Raw genomic sequence first — 15,153 nt, 5'->3', positions numbered from 1 at the left:
ATGACTCCTTATAAGCTAGCAACACTGTGGGCCAAAGTCAGTTTCAAAGTTCAGCTATATGCTGTAAAATCATAATTATTTCCCACTTCTAGAAATTATAATGCTTTTGAGAAAAACATACCGTGTTTTCCTGAAAGTAAGATCTATCCTGAAAATAAGCCCTAGTTTTGGGGTGAGGCACATGCCTAAAAATCAAGCTAGGGCCTTTCCTCGCTAGCCCATTTCTTCTACGGCATCCCCCATCCACCATTTCACAGTCAGAAGCCTTTCCAGAAGGCCTCTGTGAAATGCAGTCCGGAGCTCCATTCTCAGCTGCAGAATGAAGCTGCTCCTTCGACCACAGAAGAAGTGGACTGGCTAGGTGGGGCTGTTAATGCCGCTGCCGTGAGGCGAATAAAAAAGACCCCCTCCTAAAATAAGACCTGGTCCCTCTTTTGGAGGCAAAACAAAAATAAGACTAGGCCTTATTTTCGGGGAAACACAGTAGAAACAAACTGCAGATGGGAAATAACTCTAGATAATGAAGTCTCCACTCCTCTTTCATTTTTGAAATTATAACACAAATTGAGACCCACAATAATAGTCTGCGGTTTTCAGAAAGCCTTTAATACACACGTCACCCAAACAGGTCAAGACATATCATCCCTAATAACAGAGTTTACAAGTTGAAGGGCACATGCTACTTACAAGCAGCCTCACTTGTGCAACTTTATTCACTTTGAAAATGAGAAAAGTTCCTTCTGTCTCCTAGGTCTCCACATAAAGCAGTAAAATCAGTGAGGGGAAGAGATCCAAAATCCATAGTCTATGGAGGAAAAGCTAAACCCAAACTCTCTGTATCAGACTATCAGAGTTTCCAGGGGAGCTACTCTAGAAAACTAGTTACAAATTCATCTTTGTTCCTCCTTTACATTCAAAAAAACCTGTTAGCTAGCTCCATAACAGCTTCCCAGAATCTTGAAAGCTATTGGTAATGCCCATAGTTTATGTTCCATTAGAATTCCAACCAATGTACAACAGCAGGAAGAAGCATTTATTTATATCCATTTGGGGGATGAGAAATACTAGTGTGGAAAAAGAAGACATAGAGGAGACAATATAGCAGGAGACTTGTAGAAATTACAGTAAAATTCTCATATTAAAAAAAGCCAACAGAGCACAGTTACCTGATGTGCCGTTGCTGCTGGCGCTTTGCATCCTCTCCTAGCCTGTTTAATGATGGAGAGCGGCTCCGAGAGGATGAAGTGTAACTTCCAACAGTTTTCACAGTTCCATTAGGATTATTCTGCATCTGTTGGAATAGGTGAGGCGAAAGGCTACGGTGTGAAGAGGGTAAAGGGGAAGCTGACCAGTCAGGAAGATTGATGTCCAAATTGTTATCGCTATTAGACCGAAGCAAGAGGCGAGGTGTGGCCAAAGTGCTATGAGGTTTCCGTCGTCTGTTTGAGTAGGTGGGAGCCTCTCTGAATGGCACTGCAATCAAAGAGAGAATAGCATTGACCTTTTAAAAACACTTATCATAGCCTGTAAACATTTCAGTGCCATGTAGTATCCTTTTAACTTTTTCATATAGAATATTAAAAGTTGATAGCCTGTCAAGGTGAACGTTGAAATTGTATTTAAAGAGCCATTCAAATTAAAAAACCATTTCCACAGGAAAACTTTGAAAAAGAACCAGATTTAATAAAATTAGAATAATCTTGTACTCATTACAGGTACTAGTGGACCACAATTAGGACCAGCATTTTCATTCCTAAACAAGGTGGTTGTTAAGTGAGTCACGGCCAATTGTACATCCTTCTTTGCTATGGTTCTTAAGCAAATCACTGCAGTGAAGTGAATCACATGGTCCCTAAGTGAATCTGGCTTTCCCCACTGAATTTGCTTGTTGGAAGTCGGTTGAGAAAGTTATCCTGTGGTAAGATGGGTGGCCAATAAATTTAATAAATAGATACATGATAAATAGACAGACAGACAGACAGATAGAATAAATGTAATAAATATAATAAATATATAAAGAAATAAACACTGTGATGGTTGCAAATACATGCCAATTGTCATGTGAACTTTGATCACATGACAGTGTGGAGGCTGAGACAAACGTTAAGTATGAGGACCAGTTGTAGATCACTTGTAATTTCAAATGGTCACTAAAACAAATGGTTTTAAGTCAAGAACTACCTGTAAAGATAGAATACTGTAATAATATACCTTTGTTCAAGAATATGGAATTGGAAGTTAAGACTCAGCAATAAAGATAAAATATCTGACCAATGAACAACGAGCAGTATGAATAGTTTCATTATGTTAGAGTATGGCAAGAGTAGAAAGTTTCTCATCCTGCAAAATAACTTATTTATGACAGAAAACAACAGCTGGCTGACAGATTTTTCTCATCCACAACTGGCCCTCAAGCTATGCTAGCTTGCTTTGCAGTTACAAGAGACACAGAATAAAATACGAGATTCCACCCTAGAGATATCTCAGAGAAGGAAGTTAAAAGAAACAAAAAAAGCCCCCCTGGTCACGGCTCCTATATGATCTTCCAAACTGAGCCATGAATCCAGGAGGACTCCCAAGTTGTGAGCCCTATCAACGGGGGGGGGGGGGGTAATACCTCATCCCCTATTGTTAATGATGGAGAAGGCTGGTCAGCCCGAGATGCCGGTATGAACAGCCACTCAGTCTTGTCAGGATTGAGACGAAGCCTGTTTCTCCCCATCCAAACCCGGACCGCCTCCAGGCAACGGGACATCACTGATGTTGCTGTAAATCCAGGAGTGTCAATCTCTGCATAACCACCAGGCTTAACCTTATTGCCCAGTACAGCAATTTCATAATGCCAAGTGAGTGTCCTTACTGCTGTTCCCTTGGACTGAGCTGAATAAAGGGAGGACAGAATGGTAGTTCAGCTGTCCAACAGAGTCCAGTAAAACATTGGTTCCAAAAACTCACTACCCCCTAATCCCGTTACATGGGTGATGTGGCAAAGCCACCTTTCTGATCACTCCTAAAAATGGGAGAGGGCGATGGAGGGATCTAGAGGGGAGATACCAGAAGGCAGGACAAAATGAAGCTCCCTTGATACTGCAACACTGCTTGCTGTCTCTTCAGGCAAGCTCACCAAAACTGATTAATTATAGCATTTGCTCTGGAGCAGCAGCTGTAGGTAAAGTTAATGACATGGCATCCATTTGGCACCATGAGAAACAACAGCACAGGTGAGATCTCAGCAATCTTGTTTGTGGAAGGAATCTGAGGTTTTTATCCACAGATCAATCATTATAAAATGTACTGGCTTTGCATGTTGGCCTATTTTCAGGAGGCTACCCAGCATGCCAAGTTCTCACCTTTTTCAGAACTACATGTTGGTGATCTGCTAAATCAACAGAAACCATGACCTCTTTTAAACACAACCAAAAATGTATTTCCACCAGTGAATCTGTTATGGCATTTGTTAAAAAAATTTCAGTTAACTTCACTCATTCTCACTGAATCATCTGGGGGAAAAAATCCTTAAATAAATACTCAGCTCGTTATTAAATATTAATAATTACAACATGAAAAAGAAAAACTTTTTTTAAAAAAATGGAATCAAATGTTTGTAAGCTAGGCTGAAGCAGCTTTCAAACTTTAGTTCTATTTCTGCCAAATCCACATTTAACAATTCCACTGTCATTATCTTTTACCAAAAAAAAAAGAGAGAGAGAGAGAATACACAAATATTAGGACATGAACTAAAACGAATGCAAGCAGCTCAAATGGTGAACTGTTATAAAAGAATATTACACAAAAAAGCCACGCCCTGCAATAACCTTTGAATCTTGTTCCCAGATCCTATAAAGTACTGTGTTAGCATAATATTCCCAAGATCAACTTTCACAGGAACTAATATTTGTAAAAATTGTTGAAGAATATTAAACTTTTAAACAGTCATGAAAAGGGCAATCTAAAGAAATAAGGACCAACACTTCTATAGGAATTATAAAAGTCCTTTTCTCTTTTCAGACATGTCATTACTGCAGGGGTGTCAAACTGCCGGCCCACGGGCCAGACATATGATCCAGAAACCACACCCACCCCATTGCCGGCAATGGCAGAACAGTCCCGATACGTCTCGCAACATCACATGAAGTCGCGAGTTTGACATGTCTGCTCTACTGTATCTCTTCCTACCCCAGTGTGAAAGTGCTTCAACTATGTGCTATACCAGGGGTCTCCAACCCCCAGTCTGCAGTCTAGTCCTGGGCCATGGCTTGTTGAGAACTCGGCCATGCAAGTGGAGTGGGAGCACACAAAGCTGCATTGTTCCATCCCCTCTCCCCCTTTTGCCACCACCACTCATTCCACAGAGCCAGAAAGGTTGGGGACTGCTGTGCTATACAATAACTCATATGGAGGCTGTCTGTGTCTTAATTCCAATGATTTCCCCAATTGAATGCTAGTAGAGGTTACGAATCAAGTTTTGGTTTATTTATATATTAGAATAGATAGTTTATACAACACTATGCCAAGTTTCTCCTCTAATCAACTCTACAGTTAGACTGAAAGATAATAACTAGCCCCAAATCACTCAATGAATTTATATAGAGTAAAGAATTTCTCGAAACAACCTAATAATTAAAACATTCTGGTTTTCCTTCCTGTTGATACAAGATTGGGAAACCAAAATTGGAAAATATGCAGAAATGGAAAAACTGACTAAATATATTTGCAGAAGTATTCCTAGACTAACAACCATTTGTTTAGAAACAGATCGAAGCTGAACAGAACTGAAAAAAGTGACTTACTGGACTTCCCACTTACAACCATTACAGCACCCCTGCATTCATGTAATCACAATTTGGGTGCTTGGAAACCAACATGTATTTAGTACAGTTGCAGCACCCCTGGATCACACCTTTGCAATTTGTAATCTTCCCAACTGGCTTTCATCAAGCAAGGCCAATGGGGAAAGCCAGATTCATTTAATCACCACCTGATTCACTTAACTGCAGTGATTCACTTAACAACTGTGGCAAAACAAAGATCATAAAATTGGGTATGACACGCTTAACCATCACCTTGCTTAGCAACCAAAGTCAAGCAGGCATGGCTCCATTACATACAATATATTATACAACAAGGCAAACTTAAGACATTTATAATCTGTGTTTTGAAGACAAAATAGAAATAGAATTTTTAAAAACTGAAAAAATAAAGTATAATATCTAAGGAGTAGTTAGTGGTTGGGGAGGAAATGAAAGGAAGAGGGAAAATGCACTATTGAATGCTTCTGTTTACAGTATATTTTGCATTATTTTCACACAACTCTTTTTTTGATTCCTTACTTTTGTACAATGCTTATGCAATAATAGAACTAATCAAACCTCTAACAAAAAAACCCCTTCACGTTCTTTTTTTAAGATGGCCACACATCTTAAATTCATAACTCTGGATGGAGAAACAATCTATATTAAAAACATATAAAAACCCTGTAACCATTTCAAATAATTCAATATAAGAACAAAAACAACCTAACTGTTCCACGGAAACAGACAGACATATACTGGGCTTCAAACAACTTTCCATAAGGCTAAGACATTTGGGGCCATCCAAATCTCAGGCAGGAGGCTGTTCTATGGCGCAGGTGTTGCGACAGAGAAGACATGCCTCTTCAGTCCAGCAATATAATACTGATTAATAAAAAAACACCTAGAACATGTCTGTTGGATCTGGTAGAACAGACAAAAATCCTCCCTTCTGCCTGTATCTCAAGAGGATGATGTGAATTTGTTATCAATATGTCTCTGGCGAGCCTCAGAGATGTCAAAATGTCATGTCTATCATGATGCTGTTATGTAAGTATGTTTTTACATCGACATAAGTATTAAGTCTTGTCTTTTTGTGACATCATGACATACGACATCATTTGCCTCTTTTGCAGAAAACCTTGTGTACCTGTTTTCAGCCTTTTTTAGCAACTAGGTCATGTTGGATTTGCGGATGCCCTGAATTTCTACTTCTTAACTTTTACAGAAGTAACCACTTTTCTATTTCCATCGGTTAATGAGCTAATGTAGTTCAGATATGTTCATAAAGATTGCATATTGATACCCGTAATCATCAATCTTTAAGAAACATCATCATTTTATTCATTAACTGAATTTCTTGAATTATTTCACATATGTTTTGCATATGTAGCAACAAGAAATAATAGCACTTGGCTGCAACTAAGGTAGGATCTGGTTAGCAGCTACATGGAAGATGGCCAAAAACTCACAGGAGGAGAGACTAGACTGAAAAACTTAAAAAAACATCCTGAAAGAAGACAGTGGCAAACCATTATTATATTACTGCCAAGAACACTAGGAATGTCCTTTGTAGTCACTCAAAACTGATTATGCTTTGTGAAAGATTTTACCTTTTTTAATAACTAAAATTATCTACATCACTTTGGAACAAATCATTATACTTTTATTTTTTTTCATTTAACACCTTCGGGACAGCAATTCCACTTCATGAGAGGGACTAGCTTTTCTTGTGCTTTTTGGTTTGCATTCTTCCAGAATATGTACTAGCTCAAAGACCATCAATGTTTATTCTGCCTTAAATGAAATTTCCTCACATATTCTGGACTGAATTCCAGAACGTTTGAAACAAAAGACACATGTTGACTTAGGAAACATCCCCATGAAGAGTTTTGTCAGTTTGAGAGTAGCTGTAGATCTCAGTCTATAACGTCAGTAGTCTTGAGAAGTGATTCATTTCTAGCTCAGCAACAGTATAGTTGAAAGTCCCGTAATTCAATTTCCTCTGTTAATGAACTTTGCTCTCAGCCCTCTTCCTAGTTCTAGCACCCCAAGTCATGTAAGGGGAACACTAGCCTGAAAGCTTTGATGCTGTTCCCCTTTCAGTAATTCAGAAGATATGAGAAGAGGTAAAATGAGTGACAAATGAGTTTGTCAAATTCCCCCTTTCTTCTGTATGAACCCAGCTTGTAAGGACTAGACTACTGGCATGTTTCTTCTTTCCTATGATCGGGCACTGCTGAAGATGCAAGACCTAAAAGCATTTGCTCCTTGTCTTACCATTTCTGAGTGAAAGCCATCCTATTTCCAAGGGTCTAATAAAAGAAAGCACCGTAAGTGGTGTGGAAGTGCTGAATTCAACAAGTTGGTGAACTCATCTGGATGTCTCTTGGTGCTAAAGGACAAGGGAAGGAAGAGCAATTTTCTCCATTTCCCCTTTCAGCCTGCAGTCTCCATTGTCATCTTCTCTTCTGGAATGACCTTCCAGAACATTGTGAGAAGGGACCTGGAAAGCTGCAGAGGGGAACAGGAAATCAGAGAAAGAGTAACCCTGCCTCCCTTCTCCAGGAAAATGCTTCCACAGTTTCCTATTCTCTCTCTCCCCCCTCCCTCCCCTTTCCAAACAAGGATTCAAACCATGTACAGATCTCAGCTTAATTATACAGCAAACAACAACAACAACAAAATAAAACAGATTCAATCTACGGAATCCAATTTAATTTTCTCCTAAATTGCATTGAAAATCCACGTTAAGACTCCTACATTTAAGAAGAAACAATGTACCAAGTAATTTTCTTTGGGAACACATCCCCTCTTTTCTCACAACATGGCACTATTATATAGGTTTTATTAGTTTGTGAATTATTTTCACCTGATGTTGACCAAACCTTCTTTTAAATATTAAGTTTAAAATGGGTACGGTTTTTAAATGACCAACGCACATATCATTAAGTATTACAAGAAAAATTAAGGACAGAACAAGCCTCTCCTGCTCAATTTGTTTTCTTCCCCTTTCCCAATATAGTTCGGACAAAACAACTGGACAGATATTTCCAACGTGCCTTCTACATGTACTATTTTTGTAATAAAATTGCACATAAAAACTTACAGAATAACAGTATACATTCTACAACTCATATAGGATTGGTTTCCACTGTTACATTCCTTTCCCATAATCAGTTGTAATGATTTAGAAGATGATACATAAACAGCATCACTCTAAATAATTATCATGATTATAATATATTAAAAAGATCTCATCATCTTCAAAATGTTCTTCCACAAACGTTTAATAATATATAAATCTAAGGAATCCCTTACACTTACTAAAAGCATACGTTAGGAAATAACAGATTTTCTCACACATGGAATAATTAAAAAACATACAAAAGCGAGCAACTTACAGGCAAGCTCTTATAATGAGTTGTCTAAAAGGAAGCCTAACATAAAGGAATTCTAGAAAAAATACAGAAGGAACTTACTATAATTATAGTAACTAGCAGACCACATTAAGCGTGCAGAAAAAAAAGCAGTTCTTAAGCATCATGTGCTTTGTCTTCAGTGCTTACCTTCTTTCTTTGTTAAGGCATTTAACAAAGACTTCATTTTCCCTTTTACTTAAGCAGCAATCCCTTCATTATATAACCTTCGCTGAAATGAAACAGGAATAAAAGCTACCCAGTTTCTATACTATTTAACTGCCTGAATTCTGGCATAAGCATCAGATTTCTGGGCACTGTATAACTACAAGCATAGCTGGGCATCCAGTTCCCAACATTCTGGTGAAAAAGCCCACCCCACATTCTGTCTGTCAGCTGGGAGCCAACTGTGCGTAGACTGGAGCTGCTCAAAAAACCTTCCTGCATTTCATAGTATTAGTCATGTGAACACCATCGGCAGAGTCTTTCAAATGTTCTCCCGCTTTTGTAAATAACGAGATTTATGAGTAAGAAAATAGGGATGACTGAAACAGAGAGACAGTGCAGAACGAATATAGACAAAATTAACATCTGGAAACAGAAGAAGAACAGTCATTCATTTTTCTTTCAGTGGAGCATTTCGCAAACTACGGAGAAAAAGCTTGAAAGAAAGGGAGATAGGGAACTGATGAAATGCAATCATCATTAAACTCTAAATCCTTCCTGACAAGTTACAAACAGATTTGTCACAATGTGCTCTGCTGCAGGTCCCCAACATTTTGGGCACCAGGGACCGGTTCCATGGAGAGAGGTTTTTCCACGGACCGGAGAGGGCGTGGTTTTGTGTGCTGCCTGCATCCCGTAGATGAGGCTTTGCTGATTTGTGCGGCCCAGTTGCTGGCATACCGCGGCCTGGTACCAGTCCATGAACCAGGGGTTGGGGACCCCTGCTCTACTGTACAGGCAGTCCTCAACTTACAACAGTTCATTTAGTGACCGTTCAAAGTTACAATGGCACTGAAAAAAGTGACATATGACCATTTTTCACACTTACAACCATTGCAGCATCCCCATGGTCAGGCGATCAAAATTCAGATGCTTGGCAACTGGCTCATGTTTATGACGTTTGCAGAGTCCTGGGGTCATGGAATCACTTTTTCAACCTTTTGACAAGCAAAGTCAATGCGGAAGCCAGATTCACTCAGCATCTTTGTAACTAACTTCACACAACTGCAGTGATTCATTTAACAAAGGTGGCAAGAAGGGTCACAAAAGGGGACAAAATTCACTTATCTGCCTGGCTTAGCAACAGAAATTTTGGGCTCTATTGGGGTTGTAAGTTAAGGACTACCTGTATTCCTATGCCTTAGTGGTCTACAATTAACTTTTTTCAAGCTTCATATTATTCTTGTTGATTCATATTTTTTAAAATGCAGTGTCTTTTTATTCTTCAGTTTCATTAATTATGTACTATCAAGATATCACCTCAGAGAGACTATATACAGTAAATGGACCTCCTCCAGGATAATCACAACAATGCTACATTCATTGTGACTTTAATGAAGTCCTGCTGTTGGCCATCCACTTTGCTTTCTTTGCCAGCATTATAAACTTTTAAACAGAGCAGATCTTTTCATAAGGTGTCCAAAAACATTATAATCTGAGCCTGGCCATTTCTGTTTTGAGTGAGAACTCTGAATTAATTTGTTGTAGGACCCATTTGTTACCTTTCTTGACTATCTTTGGTACTCCCAGAAGTTTCCTCCAGCATCAAAGTTCAAAAGCATCAATATTCTTTATATCCAGCTTCTTCAAAGTCCCATGTTTTCTTTCATAGAGATGCATGATTCTGATCTTTGTATATACAGACATCTGAATATTTGGCATCAGAATGTTTTTCTATGGCCTTCACTGCCACCCTACCGTGTTAATCAGTGGCATATTTCTTGACTGCCAGTTTCTGTACTACTGATAGTGTATCCTAAAAGACAGAAGTAATTCACCATTTCCGAAACTTCACATCAGTTCTCTAAGACTGTTGCTGTACCTGCTGTCATTAGTTTGGTCTTTCTTATATTTAATCTTAATTGATTTTTTTCCGGGTGGGGGCATGACTTTCATTATTAAGTTCACAGGTCATTTACATATATTCTTTAGTAGTGTGTGGACAGTTATTTGATTATTCTCTTTTCCTCCAGTGAATTTGAAACATAATCTTTAAAACATAATTAACAAAAATGGGCTTTATTCTGGAATACTGTGGTTTTTCAAAAGTTTCTGCCTTTTAGAATTTATTATCAGTAACTAAAAGTCAACTAATATAACTAGCAATTGGCAAGTAAGCAATGAAGACCTTGGGGAAGATATTCAGAAAAACAACTATCTTTGGATATATATGTTTTTAGAAGACTATAACTTTAAATACTTGTTTGGAAAACAGTTGATTTTATATAAATTAAATAAATATTTTTCCTTAGATTTACCAGGGATTCAATCTATAACATAATAGAAATCAAAAAATAAATTGGAAGTAGCATTTTCTTTTTTATGTATGGCACACTGGAAATGATATTATGTACTATATTTCCTTAAGAAAACTGAGATAATTATATAAAAATTTACTTGTACTTTCAACCACAATTTTAATTTTGTACTGTGATAAAGAAATAATTGGCCTAACCATGAATAGATTTATTTCTATATTTATTACCAATTACTAATAATCATTTCACTTCAACATTGTCAGCTTGTTGTTTGCAGAGTATCTACAATTAAATTCTGGATCTTTTAATTGTTAGGATGTTTTCTTCAGGAATTAAAAAAAGGAAAAATATAATTAATAGGAAATTAAATATTTACCCTGTTCTGGTACAATTGCTGCAAAAAAGTGGTTAGTATGTAATGCAAAGAACTTAGGATACACAATATTGCAGTGTTTATGTTTCCCTTAATTTTTAATGAAGCACCGTCTTCTAAATTTTAATAAGCCACCTTTTTACTTTTTAGGTTTGGAATTTATTTTAAACACCTGATGTATAATTTTACAAAATTACTCAGAATAAAATTCCCTTAGATAAAAAATGCACTTGAAAATTAGAAACAACAAATTTACATGGGACTCATTTGGACATTAAGAACAGGAATGTTATTATTTGTTATAAATATGTGCATACAATGAAAATAATCCTATGCCTTTCAAAATGTTTCCAGAGGAAGCACATCATTCATTCATTGCAGTTTTTAAAAAATAGAAATACTTCTAGTCATCTATTCCATGTATATATTTAACACAGAGAGAGAGAGGCACTTCATTTTATCCCAAATTCTCTTTCAATATAAATATAAATTAGACGTTTTTACTATTGATTAGATTTCTCTGCATTTATCTACTTATGTTTCGTAAAAACACAGACAAGGAGATGAAGGATAGAAAATAATCCGGGGTCATACTGGCTGACCTTTAAAGCAAGTTTGTGATTAATGTTTGCAGTGATGGTGTATAAATGAAAGAAAGACTTTTTGCTCAATACGGTTTTTATAACTTTTTTTAATAAGCTGTATCAGTAAATTTAGTTATACAAAAATAAATAAATCACATACACCCAATCTCAGTAAAAAGGGACCAATCTCTTCTAAATATTATACATCTCTATGATTTACTTAAATTATATATTTGAAATATTTATGTCCATCAGTTCTTATTTTATATTTGTGGTAGATTCGTGTTGTGCTACCACTATATAGCATAGCATAGATTAGGTTGTCAGGCTTTACCGCTTGTGTTCATACACAGACATATTCCTATTTTCATCTGCCAAATAATAATTAAGCCTTTGAAATACGAATCAAAACATTTTTCAAAAATCACCCACACGAAATTTTGTTAGTGACATTCGCATGTCAGCACCCTATGTAAATCAAGAAATTATTCTTGTCACAGTTTTGGCACAGTTGAAAGACGAACATAGATTAAAAAAATTTAATATGAAGAATGAATTCAGAATTTTCTATTTGTATAGTTGAGCATTTTCCCTACCCCTTCCCAATTACTGTTTCCTCCAAAGACCTTCTTAAATCACATTAGAAATATTTATATATATGACTGAAAAATATATGGATATATTTGACTGAACTAATTTGAACCCAATTACCGGTATCTTTTTTCCCCCTCACAGAATAAATCAGCAGTCTTTCAATGGGATTTTTGAACATAAATCCCATTGAGGAACATTTGCTATTGCATATTTTCTGTACATAGCCACAAAAAATGCTGGTAAAAATCCAGTACACTTTTGGAATGGAAGAATCAGCATCAGGATTTGGTTTTTTTTAGAAAAATTGCTATTTCTGCTGCCTGAATTACAGGAAAGATTGTGTTCCTATGTACAGGTAGTCCTTCACTTACAGCAGTTTGTTTAGTGACCCTTCACAATTATAACAGCATTGAAAAAAGTGACTTATGACCATTTTTCACATGTATGACCATTGCAGCACATCCATGGTCACGTGATTTATATTTGGATGCTTGACAACTGGTTCATATTTATGATGGTTGCAGTATCATGTATCATCTTTTGTGACCTTCTGACAAGCAAAGTCAACTGGGAAGTCAGATTCATTTAACCATGTTACTAACTTAAACTGCAGTGATTCGCTTAACAACGGTGGCAAGAAAAGTAAAATGGGACAAAATTCATCACTTAACAAATTTCTCACTTAGCAACATAAATTTTGCGCTCAATTGTGGTCGTAAGTCAAGGACTACCTGGATACAACCTAGCCAGACCGAAAGTAGAATCTTTGGCTCTCCTTTGATTTTTCTCTGCACTCAAGTAAGCGATTGGGAGACCTAATCCTGACTGACACCAACATATGCCAATGAGGCATCATAGAAATCTCAGGATTTTGGTGGGCTGCATTTTACATTTAACCTTCTGGCTTGGGACTGATGAGACTGATGAATTTCAATGATGTTTGTGGGGTGTGTGTGTTATATTGATGTTCATCTTTCACTAACAAGTATGTGCACAGGTATTAAGAGCATCATCTGAGGCTCTTCTTCCCATATGCTTCCATTAATAACTCTCAAAACAGCTTTCTTACCTTAGCTTTAGAATATTTTGAGGGAGGCTTATTGGCACTATCCTTCATAACCTTTAAATGCCAGGAAAACTCTATATTTTACAGATCAATCTACACATTATTGCCTTTCCAAATTAACTTCTATTGAGCTCAATAATATTTACTTCTAGATATGTTGTGCATAGTTAAAACTGGGAATTTTTACTTTATTTTAAAGCATTGTTTTATTTTAAGGCATTTTTAACTGACATAATTGAAAGGCGAGAGGGATGTATACATGTTTCAATAAATATGTCCATCAGTAATACAAATTTTTGCTTTGTACATCTAACAATGATATGAAGAACTAAAAAGTATTAAGATACACCTCATGACTTTTAAAATGGAATAAAACTGTCCTCCCAATAAAGTGTTAGTATTTGGAAGAGAACAGAATTCCATCAGGGATATACTTGGCACTGAATGTTTAATATACTTTGAGGATAAAATCATCTGTCTCCATGGTGATCTGAACACCTATTGAGGTGTCCAATATTCTGCCTTTCTCAACATTGTGAGTTTCTGCTTATGCTGTTTGAAGGTATTGACAAGATTTGCACCAAAAGCCGTGGAAGGCTTGACTTCTTGATCATTATCACCTTGATCAACTATCAGGGCAGGGGAGGGGGAGATGCTGGTGACTGCAGGATTGTACAGAGGAGTGCTCCCTGCTGCCTGAAAAAGCTATCATGTAGTAAGTTCTGATAAGCAACCTTTCCTGAATCCAGAGATTTTTTATAACTATTGCCCGGTAACGAGTATCTCCCTTTTGAACAAGGTGCCTGGAAAAAAAAATACTGATTATCTGGATTGACTAACTCCAGTCTTGGGTTTAGGCATAATCACCTCAGAAATTATCTTCAGTCATCCTGGGAGTGACATGTCACAGGAGAGAGACAGAGAAAGTGTGGTTCCATGTCTCCTTGATCTCTCAGTGGCTCTGAGATATAACCCGCCATTGTGTTCCTCCTGGATTAATTTCATGCAGCTGGAGTGGGAATCACTGTTTCGTAGTGCTTCTTTTTCTACCTGAAGAGTTTATTTAGCAATACCAGGAAATTGTTTCGACCCCTTTCAAAACTAAACTGTGGGACATCATTGTAGCCATAATACTATGTAACTGTCACAGGTTTTTTTAAGCCCCAAGTCAGTGGGCTCCAAAACACAAGTGTGTCAAAATAACACAGGTCCTCAGGCAACAAACAAGCATTCATGTGCTAGTACTCACTGCTCACCCCTACTCCACTCTTCTCCACTGCTACTAAACCTCTTACCATTGCTCTGCCAACTACTATTTTTTTGTGAGTACTACTACTGGAGAAGGAATATTTTTCTAGCTGCTTCAGGCTGCTTTATTTCCACACAAAAACAAGACACTGCCTTCCTTCACTCCCATAAACCAACACCCCAACTGTCTCTCAGCGCAGCTTTTATAGCCAAGTGTTGTGCTGATTTGGGAGAGAGCTTAAAGAGGCAGGATAACATCTGCATAGGTCCTGGGCATTTTCCAAGCAGCCTGTCCTATCACTGTAACATTTACAAGACCACAAGGAATAGTTAATACAGAATTTGGGGAAATGTGTATTCAGAGGATTAATATTGCATAGATCTATATCTTTCCTATTATATCACCATGTAGCCATGTACAACTAAAGTCTATACAGTAGGTTGGATCACAGCAAGATGACCAAAACTGAATCCCAATGAGACTTTAGTTCTACAGATATATAGTTCCTGATTTTGGGACTTATGTATACAATATATGTAATTGACCTCATTTCAATAGATAAGTACACTTTCTGCAAAGAACTACATAGTCTGAG

The 15,153-nt window shown here is 37.2% G+C and overlaps 1 protein-coding gene across 3 annotated transcripts in view; it reads right to left on the bottom strand.

Moving 5' to 3' along the window:
* The window catches only part of SHANK2 (SH3 and multiple ankyrin repeat domains 2), a 407,794-nt gene that overhangs the window by 250,133 nt on the left and 142,508 nt on the right, over positions 1–15,153 (bottom strand). For all 3 annotated transcript variants that reach the window (XM_081341780.1, XM_081341781.1, XM_081341782.1), the window contains exon 11: positions 1,167–1,473. In XM_081341780.1, coding sequence (XP_081197906.1) covers positions 1,167–1,473 — 307 coding nt within the window. The remainder of the gene's footprint in view (positions 1–1,166; positions 1,474–15,153) is intronic.

Source organism: Vipera berus, assembly GCF_964194415.1.
Source record: "Vipera berus genome assembly, chromosome: 1".
Taxonomy (NCBI): domain Eukaryota; kingdom Metazoa; phylum Chordata; class Lepidosauria; order Squamata; family Viperidae; genus Vipera; species Vipera berus.
Note: the sequence above shows the minus strand (reverse complement) of the source record. Positions and strands in the feature narration are given on the sequence as shown.